Raw genomic sequence first — 16,951 nt, 5'->3', positions numbered from 1 at the left:
ACCTGTTTTAAACATGATTCTGCTATAGAGACGTTGCTTCAGTACATCTTGTGTCCACCCATTTCAGATTTCCTCCCCTTGACACAGTATCCAGATGAGGCTTGGCTTAAATAAGTAAGATTGCATTATCAGGGATAATTGTTGATCCTGTCACTTGGGCACAGGGAGTGCTGTCACTTGCCACAGGGTATAGAATTCAGCATCCTAATGTTAGCAGTCAGACACCTTCTCCTGCAGAGGGGCAGTTTTTGGGTAGAGAGAGAAACACTCCTCTTAATATCACCCCAGTATTTGATGTGCCAAGCACTGCATGGGCCAAAATGGACCAAGATGTATGTGAGCCAGGCATCAGTCTGGGAAAACAGTTTTAAGGTGTGAGTCAAAATGGCTGGCTGGCTACTACCCTCTCCTTGCCCTGGAGAGATGCATGACTTTGGAACAATGGGTTGCCCAGGACCTATTGATTCACTCAGCCTAATCCCATCATCCCCTTCATCCTTCCCCATACCTATTACCTCTTGATTAAGTGACAATTAAGCAATACTTAAAATCTTTTTACTTTCCTGTCCAGTGTGTGTAGAGCCATCAAGCCTCTCACACCTTTTTTGTCAAACTCAGTTAAGCCATTTAGTAATTGGTTTCTGACCAACACATCATCCCTGCTTAAGGGTATATTTTGCCCTATAATTGGACCACCTTGCTGCCCAGCAGTGTGTGTGTGTTCCTGGATCCTCCACAGAAACCCACTTCCCTGTGAGTCTACTATTTTGGTTTCCAAAATGTTGGCCGTTTTGCTGTTCAACTGCTGCTTCCATGGACCTCTTCAAGATCGGTAATTATTACCCTTTCCTAAAAATCTTTCCCCTCCCTGTTTTCTTAGTTCTTCTTTGTATTTATGTATTTTTGTTTATTTTCTTTTTAATAAAACCCTTTTCTGGTTGAACATATGCCTTGTTTATTTGAGAGTTCTCTTCAGGGGGGAAATCCTGATATAAATCGGTGGAGAATCCCAATTACCTGCCTTTCACTCTGTGCAGATTTCCCCAACTACTTAGGGGACTGCTTATTTGGGTAACACTATTTGGGTAGATTCATCAAATCATGAGCATAATTCTGGTTGTGGCATGGATCTTTATTGCCTCCCCTTCCTGCTATAACCTCCTGTAAAGCTGATATTGATGATTGGTCAGGGAGCAGTAATATAAAACACAATGTGGAAGGCTGCTGCTTGTAATGGAAATTACACATGTATTTTCACACTAGAAGAATGGCCCTCCACTTGCACAAGAGCACTTTTAAATCCAAATCATGACAAAAATCTTTAATGGTGCAAATTTAAAAGTCTTTAAAGAATTGCAGAATTTAAATTTAATATAACCATGGATTAATCCTGCTGCTTTAGAAGAGATATTTTATTTGAAAAATATTAGGCCACTAATTAGAACAAAATAGACCACCAATAACATTTTATCCATGTTTGAAGCAAGTTCAGTTGTTGTAGTTTGAGACTTTTTAAAAAAAATTCATTGTGGGTAATACAAAACTAATCATTCTGTCAGTCCACATGGTGGCAGCTGTAATCTGCAAGGAGGAAGTTAAAAGGGCAATCTTCACTCAACTGAAAATCAGCTTCATTGATTTTCATGGATGAAGATTTAGGTGATTTTTTTTAAAAAAGAAGAAGATATAACTCATATGTGATACAAATAAAGAGTTTTCTTTTGTACTCCAGCCCTGGGAAGTCCAACAATCAGCCTGCAGCTCACACCTCTCTGTGTAATTGTATATTCTCTTCTCAGTAGGCTCCAGTCCAGCTCTGCAGTTGTAAGCAACTACTGGCATGTATTTTTAATTGTTTTCTTCTTATGTACACCTGTCTCTGCTCCTTTTACCAGATACACCATGGTGCTCTCCAATCAAAGTGAAATATGGTTACACAACCTGCAGAAGCCCTTATGGAGGGTATTACAAAAATGTTTTGGGGACAAAATGTGATATTCGTTGTCAGAAAGGTTATGAACTGCATGGTCCCCAGCAGCTTATTTGTCAGTCAAATAAACGTTGGTCTGGTAAAGTTTTGTGCAAACGTAAGTAGCTTGTACTTGTATGTTTTTGTCTAACTTTCAGTCCCATTCTTTGTCCAGTTATTTTTCAGCAATGTTTCCATCTAATTTAAAGAAAATATGACACTGTTAGCTTCTTTATGTAAACATTCTCATCCATCTTTAAGATGTATGCACTCAAATGCTATTTATAGTGTAATTTTCACATGGAACTTATTGACATGCCTTAAGACATGTTTCTCCATGCTTTGCCACTTCAGTCTTCCAGACTATTCCAGATCAGTTTGTTCCAAGCATCTGCAGGAGTAAATAAGGTGGGCCTGCCAGCTTGCCTGTTCAGGGTTACTTAAGCAAGTTAACTACTTATAAAGACAAAGGAAAGTGGGATAGCTCTTTTAGCAGAACTTAGTCCTCAGTTTGCTATGGTCATGAACTGGTACTAAGAGCATTATAAATTCAATAGTAATTTAAGTTAGTTTTAGCCACAATGATAAAATATAGATTGTAGAAAGGTAAATTTCATCAGATTGGCTAGATGCTTTTCTTTTGTGAACTGTATTGCATTGGTCAGACTGAGGACAGTTTTCTAAACTCGAATTGACCAGAACAAAGACTGACTAATGCCATTTATTTATGAAACATGACAGAAGCACAATAAGATATTCTGGATTTGTATAAGCTGTTGCTTTATAAGCACTGTCATTTGTTACCCAGTCAATATATTGATATGCATTTGCAATTCTGCTTTTTGTGAATTGGCTTGAAAATGAGGGAAGGGGGACCTTGCTGGCCAGGTAGAAGTGCCATATGACTGAGCCAATCCTCAAAACTATTCCCTTATATGCTGCAATGTATGGAAAGATGCTTTTAAATCTTCCTGGTAATTTAAAATTGGATTTCTTATCCTCTAGAAAAACGTTGCCCAGTTCTTTCAATGCCACCTAATGGAGGATTCAAGTGTTCAGATGGTGCATATTTTAACTCCCGATGTGACTATTATTGTTCACCGGGGTATCAGCTAAAAGGAGACCGAATTGTACAGTGTATGGACAACAAATTATGGAGTGGAAAACCAGCTTCTTGTGTTGGTAAGTATTGTGAGATCATTGCTTGGTATTACATAGGGCTGTGTTCTTAGCACTGAGTAAGACCCAAATAAAGCAAATTTTAGATATGGAATTCAAACTGTGCATTAGTGGGGCACCAATGCATCATTACATTTGGAAGGCAAGGGAGAGAGGAATGTGAATCATACATGCTGAAGGTGTACAGAAATTGCCAACTGCAGAACACAAAGGGTGTGTGCTTCTACTGCAGTTATATCTGCAGGTCTGTCATGACAGAACTGACAAGCTGCGTCATCTAACATGAGAAACCAAACCATGATTGTGGTATGTATCAAGTAGGACAATTGTTGTAGCATTGAGTAAAATCTGAATGGAACTCCTTGAGAAGCAGAAGGATGTGCTTGCTCCCCTCTGTCCTTTGAAAATATACTATTGCTTGGATGCCACCTGACAGCCATTCAGGATTTTGCAGTCTTTCCCAGGTATTAACGCTCCTTTATGAATGCTCTGAGCATAGGAAAACAATGGGGTCAAACTATTGAAATGTATTTTAATTTTATTCACTTTAAATGGCTTGATAGTTGGTTTAATACTAGTACATTATGCTTCCATAGAGCTGTCAAATTGGCAGAACAAGTCTCTGCACACACAGCTACATGTTATTGCCCTCTCCCACATAAGAATACACATGTTGAAAGCATATATACTAGTACTACCTTAACTGTTAGCAAAAATTTGCATTCATGGACCATCTAGCATTTGTCCTTTCAATTTGTGCCACAATGATTTTCATTAAGATGTCTGTAAAACTGTATCAATGTCACTCTAGATAACTTTGCTGAAACTAGCTCTTACATTTGCTTTTAAAATTGTTTATGTATGTGTAGCTAAAATTAAATGTGTGGCTTCTGGTATGACTGCTAAGAAATCCCTGTTTAGACTATTCTAGTTTGTCATATTTTCTTCTATTCCAACCCCTTGCAATATTATTACTGATTAGTGAGGAGGGGGAGGATGATACATGTGTGTGTTTGTGTATGTGTGTATCTAGCAGTTGTCTCCAAGCAGTTAAAATTGCTTGAAGCAGTCTGGTCCAGCAAGAAGAGTTCACTGATCCATGGATGTCTGGAGAGGCAGTTCCTATAGTAACACAAGGTTGTTGACTTAATGTGGCAGAAATTCACAGCAATATATAGAAACTATGCTTCTTTCCTGCTTGATAATATCTTTTTCCCAATTATCCTGTATCTGAAATACTGAACGCTCTGGAAAGATTTCAGATTATGGTCTATGTTTAAGTATTTGTTCAGACATTGGGAATCTGCACTTGTGCACCCAGCTGTGTTACTTATAGTGGGTGCTTGTTCTTGTCATTCTTCTTTGGTATTTCAGGTTATCCAATTCATTTTGCACAAGCAAAATGGGAAAAAGATATTATCAAGCAAAAGCTCTAATTTTGTGTATCATTTCTCAGCCTGTTTTGAGGGTTGTCATAGCCATGTATATTGGCTCATAAGTGCCTCATATATTATATCTTTACTTAAAACTTTTTTTATTAATTTTCAAAAATATTAAACATACAGGGAAAAACTGACAAACTGGGAGAAAGGGGTAAAACACGGGGGACCAGAGATTGTGACCATATATCACTTTTCGTTTACATAATTTTCCAGTTATTCTATAAACAGTCTTTATTATTCATCTCTACCCTCTGTTTTTGCTATTTCCCTCTCCATCTCTAAGATCCGTCATTTAATATACTGGTATTCTTATTTATTTGTATTTCCACACTCATCACATACAGCTTAGCATTTTCAGTTCATAGATATATTAAATCTTTAGTACTGGGCTGAAAATATAATGTGTAACTTTTACAAACATGTTTGAGAAGACTGTTTTAAGACTTCTCACTCCCAGGGGCATGTATGTTTGATCCACTTTGGGAAGTGTCTTTGGACCATATAGTGAGAATATGCCCTTAATTAATAGAGAAAAGTCAATAGTCTTCTAGCCATAAAGATGGGAATCTTGCATTCAAAACATATCTCAGGCTGCATGCCTATGCACACTTATTAGGAAGTAAGTTCCATTAAATAAAGTGGGACTTGCTTCTGCATAATCAGAACCAGCTGGATGGATCATAATAGAGATTGGGGGAATTTTCTAAAGCATTGCTGGCCAGAATTGAAGGAAGGAGGATGGAACTCAAACAGAGTGGAAACATTTTAATGTTGTCCAAAGTCGTCCCTTTTAGGTCAGATCGCCTTTTTTGTTGCCTTCAAACTGGGGATTTTTTTAATGTTACAATATCACAGATTCAAAGATTCTGGTATCAGCTTGATGATTCATTTATACAAAACCATTCCTGCCTTTTAAACAAAGTGTTGTGATATGTCTTGTATAATACCAAAGGAATCCAAACAGTATTGTTCTTTCTTTTGTTTATAGATATGGAACCTCCCAGAATCCAGTGTCCAAGTGTAAAAGAGAAAATAGCAGAGCCTAATAAATTGACAGCCCGAGTATTCTGGGAGACCCCAGAGGGACGGGACACTGCTGACGGCATTTTGACAGAGTGAGTGAACTGTACTTTCTTAATGCTGTCAGATAAGGGATGCCAAGTCAATCTTTGTAGTATATGCATGAAGGAGTTTATATAGCACTAGTTTCAGACTTGCCTCAACAGAGGCAGAACAGGTCTTGCTGTGCAAGCAATCAGAATGACACAAGAGTTCTGATTAGCAGGAGATCTACTTACTGGGAGTTCATGAATTAATTTCCATTGAGTCCACTGCTTGTTCCTGCTTTCAGTCTATATGCTGTGTGGTTCTGTATTGCTGCTAGTTTTTGTTTGTTGCTTTGTTTTTTGCTATCAATTGCAGCCAACTTATGGCAACCCAAAGGGTTTTCAGGGCAAGAGACATTCGAAAAGGTTTACCATTGCTATTGCCTACTTCTGTCTGCATAGTGACCCTGATGTTCTTTGGTTGTCTCCCATCCAAATACTGACCATGGCTGACCCTGCATAGCTTCTGAGATCTGACGATATCAGGCTAGTCTGGGCTATGCAGGTCAGGGCATTATGATGTAGTTCTGCTTAATATTGGAAAAGGATTAATCATTCATCCATGTTGAGACCCAGTGTGAACATCATTAACATTGCCAGGTGCTTTTGCTGTAACCTTCCCTCCCTGAAAGCTCCCTTAAAAGTCTGTCATACTGTTTTTCATTTTTAGTGTTATTTTGAAAGGTCTGTCACCAGGTTCACATTTTTCAGAAGGAGATCATAAAATCCAATACACTGTGTTTGACAGAGCTGAGAACAAGGGAACTTGCAAATTTTTGGTTAAAGTCAGAGGTAAGAACAACATTTAATCCCTAGAAAAAAGCAACTTATATGGTATAGTCAGGATCTATTTAACATTACCTGGTACAATGGAACTGCTGCTTCCATGCTTCCACTCCACTCAGAGGAGCTTGAACATTTTCCAGTCATGATTAGGCATTACTTTTATATTACACCTTTCTTCCATTGGAATTTCAGGCTGCATACAAAGCATTCCCAGGAGGTTTCCCAATGAGGCACTGACCAGAACCAGAACTGTTTAGCTGCCAGAAGGGTGCTGCATCATATACCTATCTGGCATAAAGAAACATGAGCTCCCTTGACTCTCTGAGGTGGTGATGTAGACAGAAATATGCCAACACAGCAAATACTGGTACTCCTCCTGACACATGCTTGCATGAGTCTTGCGGGTAAAATTCAAGGGGTCTTCATACCAGAAAAAAATAGGAAGTTTTCAGTTGCTTCCTACCAGTTTGCTGACTTGCAAAGTTCATACCTCATCCCAAGCAGATATGCACCCTTAGCTTGGCCATTGATACCAGCATTATCTCTGTAATCTCTGTAGTCTTGGTAGCCACAGGAAGCAAATCCTTTCTTTGGAAACTGAGACCAAATAGTATGCCTTCCCCAAACCAAACAGCCAGTCTCAGCTTTCCTTTGCCTCCATGGAAATGATTCAGAAGGGCCCAGAAGGTATCACCCCTGTGTCAATGGGGGGGGGGGTGCCTTTGTAAGAGGCTCCAAATCTCCCAGAGATATATACACACACACACACACACACACACACACACACACACAGTATGTCACAGAAGTGAGTACACCCCTCACATTTTTTGTAAAAAATTAAGTATATCTTTTCATGTGACAACACTGAAGAAATGACACTTGGCTACAATGTATAGTAGTGAGTCTACAGCTTGTATAATGGTGTAAATGTGCTGTCCCCTCAAAATTATGCAACACACAGCCATTAATTCTAAACTGCTGGCAAGAAAAGTGAGTACACCCCTAAGCGATAATGTCCAAATGGGGCCCAAGTAGCCGTTTTCCCTCCCTGGTGTCATGTGACTTGTTAGTGGTACAAGGTATCAGTTCTGAAGGGGGAGCAAGTTATCGCTCTCACTCCCTCATACTGGTCACTGGAAGTTCCACATGGCACCTCACGGCAATGAACTTTCTGAAGATCTGAAAAAACAAATTGTTGCTCTACATAAAGATGGCCTAGGCTATAAGAAGATTGCGAAGACCCTGAAACTGAGCTGCAGCACGGTGGCCAAGACCATACAGCGGTTTAACAGGACAGGTTCCACTCAGAACAGGCCTCGCCGTGGTCAAACAAAGAAGCTGAGTGCCCGTGCTCAGCGTCATATCCAGAGGTTGGCTTTGGGAAATAGACATATGAGTGCTGCCAGCATTGCTACAGAGGTTGAACGGGTGGGGGGTCAGCCTGTCAGTTCTCAGACCATACACCGCATGCTGCATCAAACTGGTCTCCAGGGCTGTTGTCCCCGAAGAAAACCTCTTCTAAAGATGATGCACAAGAAAGCCTGCAAACGGTTTGCTGCAGACAAGCAGACTAAGGACATGGATTTCGGGAACCATGTCATGTGGTCCAATGAGACCAAGATAAACTTATTTGGTTCAGATGGTGTCAAATGTGTGTGGCGGCAACCAGGTGAGGAGTACAAATACAAGCGTGTCTTGCCTACAGTCAAGTACGGTGGTGGGAATGTCATGGTCTGGGGCTGCTGCCAGCACTGGGGAGCTACAGTTCATTTAGGGAACCATGAATGCCAACATGTACTGTGAGATACTGAAGCAGAGCATGCTGGAGGCTGGGCCACAGGGCAGTATTCCAACATGATAACAACCCCAAACACATCTCCAGAACAACCACTGCCTTGCTAAAGAAGCTGAGGGTAAAGGTGATGGACTGGCCAAGCATGTCTCCAGACCTAAACACTATTGAGTATCTGTGGGGCATCCTGAAATGGAAGGTGGAGGTGCGCAAGGTCTCTAACATCCACCAGCTACGTGACATTGCCATGGAGGAGTGGAAGAGGACTCCAGTGGCAACCTGTGAAGCTCTGGTGAACTCTATGCCCAAGAGGGATAAGGCAGTTCTGGAAAATAATGGTGGCCACACAAAATATTGACACTTTGGGCCCCATTTGGACATTATCACTTAGGGGTATTCTCACTTTTGTTGCCAACAGTTTAGATATTAACACACCCACACACACACTGACTGGAGTGTGCTCATGACACTTCCAAAGATATTTTCACTCCAGACTCCACTCTTCTTTGGAGGCTTTGCTTGGGTTGCCCCCACCATCTGAAGCTAGATAGGTGGTGACCTGAGAAACGGCTTTCTCAGTCATGGCAGTCTTCCCATGGAGATTCGTCTGTTTCCCTCTATCAGTGTCTTTGGCCAGCAGCTGAAGACTTTGTTTCATTTGGCATACCTCCAATAACAGTTATTGGCCCTTCTTCCCGGTTTTGATGTTGTTTATGTATTTTATTGAAATATTTTATAATTTTAAATGTTGTTTGTTCAGTGTTTAAATGCATTTATGTTTGTTGCCTTGGGGGCCCTGATTGGGTGGAAAGGTGGTGTAAAAATGTTTTAATTAATTATTTTTAAAAGTGACTCAACACCATAAGCAAGCTTGCATTTTGTGGGAATTAGCAAACTATATTCCACAATTTCTTGATGTAAAGGGCTAGTAGGAGTGCTAATAAATTATTTGACTTCCTGACTGATGCTTTTGTCAAAGTTTATTTCTTATAAGATTGGCTGTAGAGAAAGAGTGGAAAGCTCATGTTATAGCTATTTGTGGAAGCATTGTGTTTAAGCATGGCATTTGCTTTCAGGATAGAGTAAATATATTAATCACCAGTTGATTTGCAAATGGAGCCTGAGATATCCACTTGCACCAAATCCTGTGTCTGCTTTAGCTGTGCTAGTGCAAATCATGTCTATGCCATAGCCTTTTAAGTGACTTCTGTGGCTTGGCAAGCAGAATGGAACAATTCACCTCTATTTCACTCATTCTGCAATTTAAATAGTTACCAACCTCCAGGTGAGAGAGATCTGTTCTCCTGGAGAAAATGGCTGATTTGGAAGGGTGACCCCTATGGCATTATATCCACTACCCTCCTCAGGTTCCACTCCCAAAATCTCCAGGTATTTCCCAACCTGGAGTTGGCAACCCTATCTGTAAACTCCTTGCTTTGGGAAACACAACAGTGGGCTGTGTTGACAATCTTAAGCTCCTATGCTGACTCATGGGGTAACTGTGCAGAGTTCTCACCTCATTGTAGCATTAGTAGACAAAAACCATGCCGAAAACTGCTGTGCTGGAATGAGAACCACAACACATTGCCTCTCTTATACATCCTGGGATTAGAGCTGTTGTTGCAGGAGCCAGTGAATATATGTGAATTACATATCTGCAGGGACTTTTTTGTCTGTCTGGGTGCCAGGAGGGCAAAAGGGGCTGCTGGGCTGCTGTGCCTCACTCCAAAGCTGTTTCCCCTTGCAGTGAAGGTAGCTGGGAGTGAGGCCATGGCCTCCTGTGTCTGCCTGGGTACCAGGTGGGCGAAAGGGGCCGTGGGGCTGCTGTGCCTTGCTCAGAGGCTGCCTCCCCTGCAAGAGGAGGCAGCCTTAGAGTGAGGCCATTCTCCTCTGAGCCTGGCTAGAAAGCTGGGCTTGGAGGACAACACACTGGCCTGCAGTCCTGCTGCTCTCAGAGTGGCAGAGCGGTGGGGGAGGGTGCCTGAAGGCACTCTGTGGCAAGGTTGCGCCCGAGGCATCCGCCTACCTCACCTACTCCCACCCGCTGGCCATGTGTATCTGCTTGCTCATTAATATATATTTTTAAAAGATGTGTTTTATAAATACCTTGTATTTTTACATTCTCCATCTATTGGTAATGTACTCAAAGAGACAATGAATTATTGACTGTTCTTGTTATTTTGTATTTCAAGTCAGGCGCTGTGGGAAGCTGAATGCTCCAGAAAATGGCTACATAAAATGTTCAGGTGATGGGGATAATTATGGTGCTACCTGTGAATTTTCCTGCATTGGTGGCTATGACTTGCAGGGAAGTCCAGCAAGAGTTTGCCAGTTCAATTTAGGCTGGTCAGGAACAGAGCCATCCTGTACACGTACGTGAGTAATGAATAATTCCAGTAGAAGGGCATCCTCCTGTGAGACTAGGTTGTGTATGCTGTGTGATGAGGTTGCTTATATCCTATCAATGAGTGTTAAAAGCCATGCTTTTCAACACTTCCAGGTGTTCTAAGGTTTTTGGCTAGCAAGAGTAGATGTTCTGGATGGAATAGGGAAACTTGTGGCTAATTAGTAATGAGCTATAAGTCTATTACAGTGTTTCACTGAATACTGAAGATGACAAAAAGTATAATTCAACCTGACCTGTTGTTAACCTTAAAACTACTGTACTTCATCATAATACTGTTAAGATGTTTCTTACCACTTCTATAGGGATTCAGTGACCCTGACCCAGAAAAGTTCATGGCAAATTGCGTAAATGCAGAGGGCCTTTTTATTTTCTTTCCCAAACAACAGCTTCTCACTCCTATTATAAGTTCCTTTTGGGGGGAAAACTTCACCTTCAAAAAAGCAGTTAAAACAGACCATTGTAGGTCAGGGTGAAAGCGAAAAACAGCTGCATGTGTGCTGAAGAATCATCTGAGGCATGCACAGATTTCTTGCTCTGATTTGTGAGCTTTTTTTGTATACCTCTTCTGTTCTCACTCTATTGATCTGTTGTTCTTTCTTGATTGGAATTCATTACCAAACAACCACCTACATCTTCCACTCAAATGTTTGTGAGCATTTTACAGATTAAATGCCAGTTAGCATCTGGAAGAAGCAGTAATTTGCTACAGACCAAGTGAAACGATTTCCGTTAACCATGCTGGTCACTAGATAAAAGAAACCTTCCTACACACATACATAGAGCTCATATGTGAAACATCTGAATCATTAATAATGTTTGAAAGACTTAAGTGTGCCATGGCAGAACACATGCATTGCATTAAGAAGATCCCAAATGAGCCCTGAACATTGCCAGTTAATACTAATTCCCCCCTCCGATTAAAATCACTCCTGACTATTATAAATTTTTTTCAAATAAGATAGTTACAATGCAGCTAAATAGTGATGTTACACGAACTACTTTAAAGATGCGCAATTGCCACCTTTATCGACCCCCCCCCCCTCATGGCCTCAAATGGGAACGGGAATTTGATTATGTTTATAGATTTATATTTTTGATAGGTTGGGGAAACTTTCTCCCTTAACCCCTCTGCATAAATCTTCCCCCCCCCCCCACACACACACCTTCATGCATCCGTCTGTAATTTGTTATAGCTTCTAATGGAAAACTGTGTGTTTAACATTCAGCGTGTGTGGATAAAAATGGTGGATCATTGACTCAGATTTCCCGGGGCTTAGATAACCTGTCAATGGCAGGACGAAAGGAAAACATGTGACTTTGCCAGTATTATGTCTCTGGCATTACGTTGTAATGCAAACGAAGACGATCGTGTTGTAACGCAAACACGCACGCGTGTTAAAAAAAAAAAGAGAGAAACGTATGAGGGAGGGGGAAATTGCTACCATTGAGGGGGAAACTCTAGGAGCAGCAGTAATGTGGAATCAGAACACACAGAACAGATTGGGAATTGAATCTGGGAGAAATCCTCTAGTTTCAGAATCGGGAAATCACACCCTCATGGAACAACCCCGGAGCGAAAGGGAGGCAAATGCCAAATGTGTAATCAGCCATTATTGATCCTTATGGCAGGCCATTGCTCACAAATGTTCCCTGCCTGGTGGATGCAAATTCAGGTGGCCTTTACTTCACATAGCTAGACCAGAGATTGCAGTTGGGACATGCTTTAACAAACTCTCTGGGTTTGACATGATCACAGATTACTGCAAGTTTAGAAACAAATCATAACATTATTATTGTTTTCTTATTCATTACAGCTATGAATATTAATACTGGTGTGAGGACTGCTGCAGCCCTCCTGGACCAGTTTTATGAGAAACGGAGGCTGCTCATTATATCCACACCTACTGCAGCTAATTTTTTCTATAGGTTGCAATTGGGAATGTTGCAGGTGAGGCACAATCTCCTGAATATTTATAAGCAGAAGTTACTCCAGCTCCAAAATAGGTACAGATGACCAGCATCTCTAGTTTTGCCTTTCTGTGTTAAATGTTAACAGCTTCAGATAATCTGTCATATATTAATTATGAATGCAAACTGAGCTAGTCAGTACTATTCATGAGTTAATCCCACGTGTTGCCTCCCTTTAAGAAAAAAAATGAACAAAATGTTTCTGACACCCCAACCCCCGAAGCAGTAACTTGGCTTTAGCATTTAACTTAGAAATGGCTCAAAATAATCTGCTTTTTTTGATATCCCTTCTAGCATGCACATGTGGCAATGATCACAAAAGCAATCTGTCTTTCTTCAAGAGGTAGAGAAAAGTGGTGCATTTTAAAGTCGATATTTACACCGTTGAAATTTGCTTATTTAAGAACAGGGGAAATTGTCATTTTGCTTACTTTGCTGTACTGAATGCTGCTTTTGTATGGTACAATCATATGCACAGACCTGATTGTAACCCAGCTGGAAAACCACCACCCCACTAATGTAGTACTTAAGAGGATCCAACAATTTTCCAGTAGTACTTAAGAGGATCCAACAATTTAAGAAGGACCTTTCTCCTTCTTAAATGACTGTTCCTCAAAACAAACAAACAAAAAAAAACAGCTGCTAAAGTTGGTAGAAGGTTCATCAGATTGGAAGAAGGCTTCAAACGTGAGCCAAAAGTAAAAGGGGAGGACTATTAATATGTTAATAAATGAATAAACTTTGCTTGGTGGAGGGGCAGAATAGTGGAAGGGTCCCTGCCACCTTTTCCAAATAATGGAAATAAAATCTGTGATATTTATGCTATTGTATTGTAAATATATCCCTTTATGATTTTTTAAATTGCTGTCAAGTGGTAGCCAAATTACAGTGACCCTGTAGGGTTTTTAAGGCAAGAGACATTTAGATGTAGTTTGCCATTGCCTGCCTCTGCGTCACAACTCTGGACTTCCTTGGTGGTGGTCTCCCACCCAAATACTAATCAGGGCTGACCCTGCTTAGATGCGATGAGATCAGGGAAGCCGGGGCTATCCAAGTCAGGGCACTCTTTTATGATTCTTCCTTTAAAAAGTGAAAAAATTTTAGTCATTAAATATTTTACATTTTAAAAATGTAACAATAGGGACAAAATTGGGTCCCACATTATTGGGCTGTCCTCTCCATAGTTACCCTTTGTCTCACATGTTCTTTGTCTTTGGGAGAAATGTTTCATGGTAAGCACAAATTATACTGGCCTGAACCTAATTACCCTCTGAAGATTTAAAGTTATTTAAGGTGGGGGGTTTTGGGGGGGGGGATAGAAGAAATACCAATTTCTCCCTCCCACTGCAGACCCCCCACTATTTCTGTGAGTGCACTATTTACAGGAACAAAAGTTCTAGGGAGCTTAGTGGGCTGCAGCAGAAATCACCTCTTCCCATAAGGTAACTTGGGGATGCTTAAGTTTAATATTTAATCACAGGGGACTATATAAAAACTTCCAATATAATGAATCTTTTTGATGTTTCTCTCAATTCTTATCTTGGCCATTTCAGCCGGCACAGTGTGGCTTAGATCTTCGACATGTTACAGTAATTGAGTTAGTTGGGGTCTTCCCAGCCCAGTTGGGAAGAATAGGATTGAAACTGATGCCTCCTGCCCTGGCTTTGCAACTCAGGTAAATAAAACTCTTGCCTAGTGATGATTCTCAGTTGGGGGGAAGGGTGTTTTCCATGTTTGCCCTTAGTCTACGGTAGAAATATGTTTAGGTGAACACTGAAATTCATTTCAGCATATAACATACCCATAGAGATAATGGAAGGTGTCAAGAGGTGCTGCCTGACTTGTGAAGCACCCCAATAACTAATCCCCTTGCTATGAACCTGAACCAGAGATCCTGTAAAAACAGGCCAAGTGAGAACACTCTCTGATTTGGTCAAAAGCTAGCCATGACTCTCCAAAAGGGTTTCTGTCTAAGGTTGCAAAACAGCAGCCTCAAGACTAATTTCAGTCTCTTGCCTCCCCCCCACCATCATGGAATGCCTGTAGCAAAAGGGTTCTACCAAGTAAGTATCTCCATTTCTAAAGGTGTCTGGCAACATCTACCTAATCCTCTCTTGCTTCTTAATACCCCACCCTGATACCTATTGTGTTGTCCTACGCTAATGTGTAAATCCCTTACACAACCCCCCTTTCCTTCCTGCATCTTCCCCAGAGTTCGGAGGCAAAATTAATCTCAAACATTAAACGATTATGGCCCTTCCTGATAGCCATCAGGAACATATTCTCACTTTTTGTCTCAGACTGGGGATCTATTCTGGGTACCCAGGAAAGCTCATCAACGATAGTTAACTCACTCATATTCCAGGAGGAGGGACCACCCCTCCAAACAGTATAAAACAGGGGTGGCCAATGGTACCTCTCCAGATGTTTTTTGCCTACAACTTCCATCAGCTCGTCAGCATGGCCAATGGCTGGGGCTGATGGGAGTTGTAGGCAAAAAACATCTGGAGAGCTACTGTTGGCCACCCCTGGTATAAAACATGAGAGCAAACTTAGCCCCACTGTACATTCTCTTAAACTATTTAAAACTGGAGTCTTCTTTCTGATATTGGACCTTCATATTATTGGTGAGAGAATTTGCTTCAAAAATAGCTCTGGCTATGGTCTATCTCTTGCTAATTCCCCCACCAAAAGAGTAGACCTAAGCAATTCTAGTAACAAAGGTAGTCACAGTGAAGTGTATAGAAATACAATATGTTTTAATGTAATGACCCAGTGTTATGATCCCCTGCACAGAGGCAGAGGTTGGAAAATCATGTTTTGTCAATGGGTCTTTTCAACTTAATTTTGAAAATGAACAACCCATAGGAATCATTTTACTAATTTGTTTTATGATTGACAGAGACAGACATGACCCTTTGACTAAAATTATGTGTTCTAGCCTTCATTCCACATATTAAAAGGCAAATATTGTTCCTTCCTTGAGATGTGTAAATGTGAAGTGCTTAATGGAAGTGGGCATGGGAAACCATACAAGGACTGTGTCGGTTACTTAAGCTGTTACAGATGTCACTCTCTTTTCTTCCCTCAGGTTATTGCTTCGAATCCCCCACTATAGCTTTAATATGGTGGTGGTTGATAAGCATGGTGTGGACAAAGAGCGATATCCTTTCCCAGCTACTCCTGCTGAACTCTTCACTCTCATTGACAGCTTCCCATTGAGAAAAGATGAGATAAAACTGCAAGCAGAAGCCGGCCAGTCCTGTCCCTGATTTTGGATTACGGCTGTCACTGTACCAGTACCTTTTGCTGCCTAAATTTCTTTCAGGTGCTATTGAAAGCATGGAATTATGGAAGTCACAGATGTACAGATCTTTCTTATGTGTGTATGGTGTTTAACTTGTGTTGTGGAACTTCTTTTTTCTTCTCTGCATTCATCTTCCTCCTTGGAAAGTCTTGTAAAAGTATTGAAGTGTCTTTGTTATGTCTCCAGAAATAATGCTTCCTGTGTAAATGTTTTCTTTTCTTTTGACAGATCTTTTATTAATAAAATATTGTTTTGCATAAAGTCAAACTTTTATCCTTAAGCAATTTGGTGCAGGATAACTGGTTCTTCAAGCTGGAGTCCCAGAGGGTCAGCCATGTGGGTCTGTTGCAGCAAAAATAAACAGGAGTCATGACAACTTCAAGACTGAAAAAAATTATTCCAGCATAAGCAGTTGTGAATTAGACCCTACTTCAGATGCTATGAGTAAACTAAATATTAGACTTAATGTGCATCAATTGATGGGGAATTATCCTTCTGTGGGTGGTGTTTTTTCCTCACTCCATTAGCAGAGCATGTACAAATTTCTTACATAGGCTTCCAGTATCCTGAGGAGGAACTTCACTCCATCCCCTCAGTTCATGTCTTGACAAGCTTCAAAGAAAGACAGAGCTAACTCTGGTGTAGCCATCTTACAGTACAAGTAACTTTACTTTGAAGACCTGTAACTGGAGATACCACAAGCCCAAAGGACAGATGAGCCCCTATGGTGTCTACGTCAGATTGGGTAGTTCCTGTCCATACTCCACCAACTAGAGTGAAGGATATTTTCCAATCCAATTATGAGGAGAAACCATCATGGTAAGTCCAATGATTTGCTTCCCATCAATACAGGAAGGCATCTTTGTATGGGAAATTGAAAATCTGTTATCCTGGATGGGGAAAAAACAAAGAGGAGAGGAATTACTGAGGAACTACATTTTGGAGGACTCTTCTGCTGCCTTGGCATAGGCAAATACATCTAGATACTGTTCCTC

At 40.8% G+C, this 16,951-nt stretch overlaps 1 protein-coding gene across 2 annotated transcripts in view; it reads left to right on the top strand.

Moving 5' to 3' along the window:
• Positions 1-16,217, top strand: part of SRPX (sushi repeat containing protein X-linked) — a 53,338-nt gene extending 37,121 nt beyond the window's left edge. For both annotated transcript variants that reach the window (XM_060234114.1, XM_060234115.1), the window contains 8 exons: positions 1,896-2,087; positions 2,975-3,151; positions 5,579-5,705; positions 6,367-6,488; positions 10,467-10,646; positions 12,496-12,629; positions 14,203-14,324; positions 15,741-16,217. In XM_060234114.1, the coding sequence (XP_060090097.1) occupies positions 1,896-2,087; positions 2,975-3,151; positions 5,579-5,705; positions 6,367-6,488; positions 10,467-10,646; positions 12,496-12,629; positions 14,203-14,324; positions 15,741-15,921 (1,235 nt within the window). In that variant the 3' untranslated portion in view covers positions 15,922-16,217. The remainder of the gene's footprint in view (positions 1-1,895; positions 2,088-2,974; positions 3,152-5,578; positions 5,706-6,366; positions 6,489-10,466; positions 10,647-12,495; positions 12,630-14,202; positions 14,325-15,740) is intronic.
• Positions 16,218-16,951: the final 734 nt, after the last annotated feature.

This window comes from Heteronotia binoei, chromosome 3 (genome assembly GCF_032191835.1).
Source record: "Heteronotia binoei isolate CCM8104 ecotype False Entrance Well chromosome 3, APGP_CSIRO_Hbin_v1, whole genome shotgun sequence".
Classification (NCBI taxonomy): Eukaryota; Metazoa; Chordata; class Lepidosauria; order Squamata; family Gekkonidae; genus Heteronotia; species Heteronotia binoei.
The sequence above is the reverse complement of the archived record's forward strand: the minus strand, read 5'-3'. Positions and strand labels throughout refer to the sequence as shown.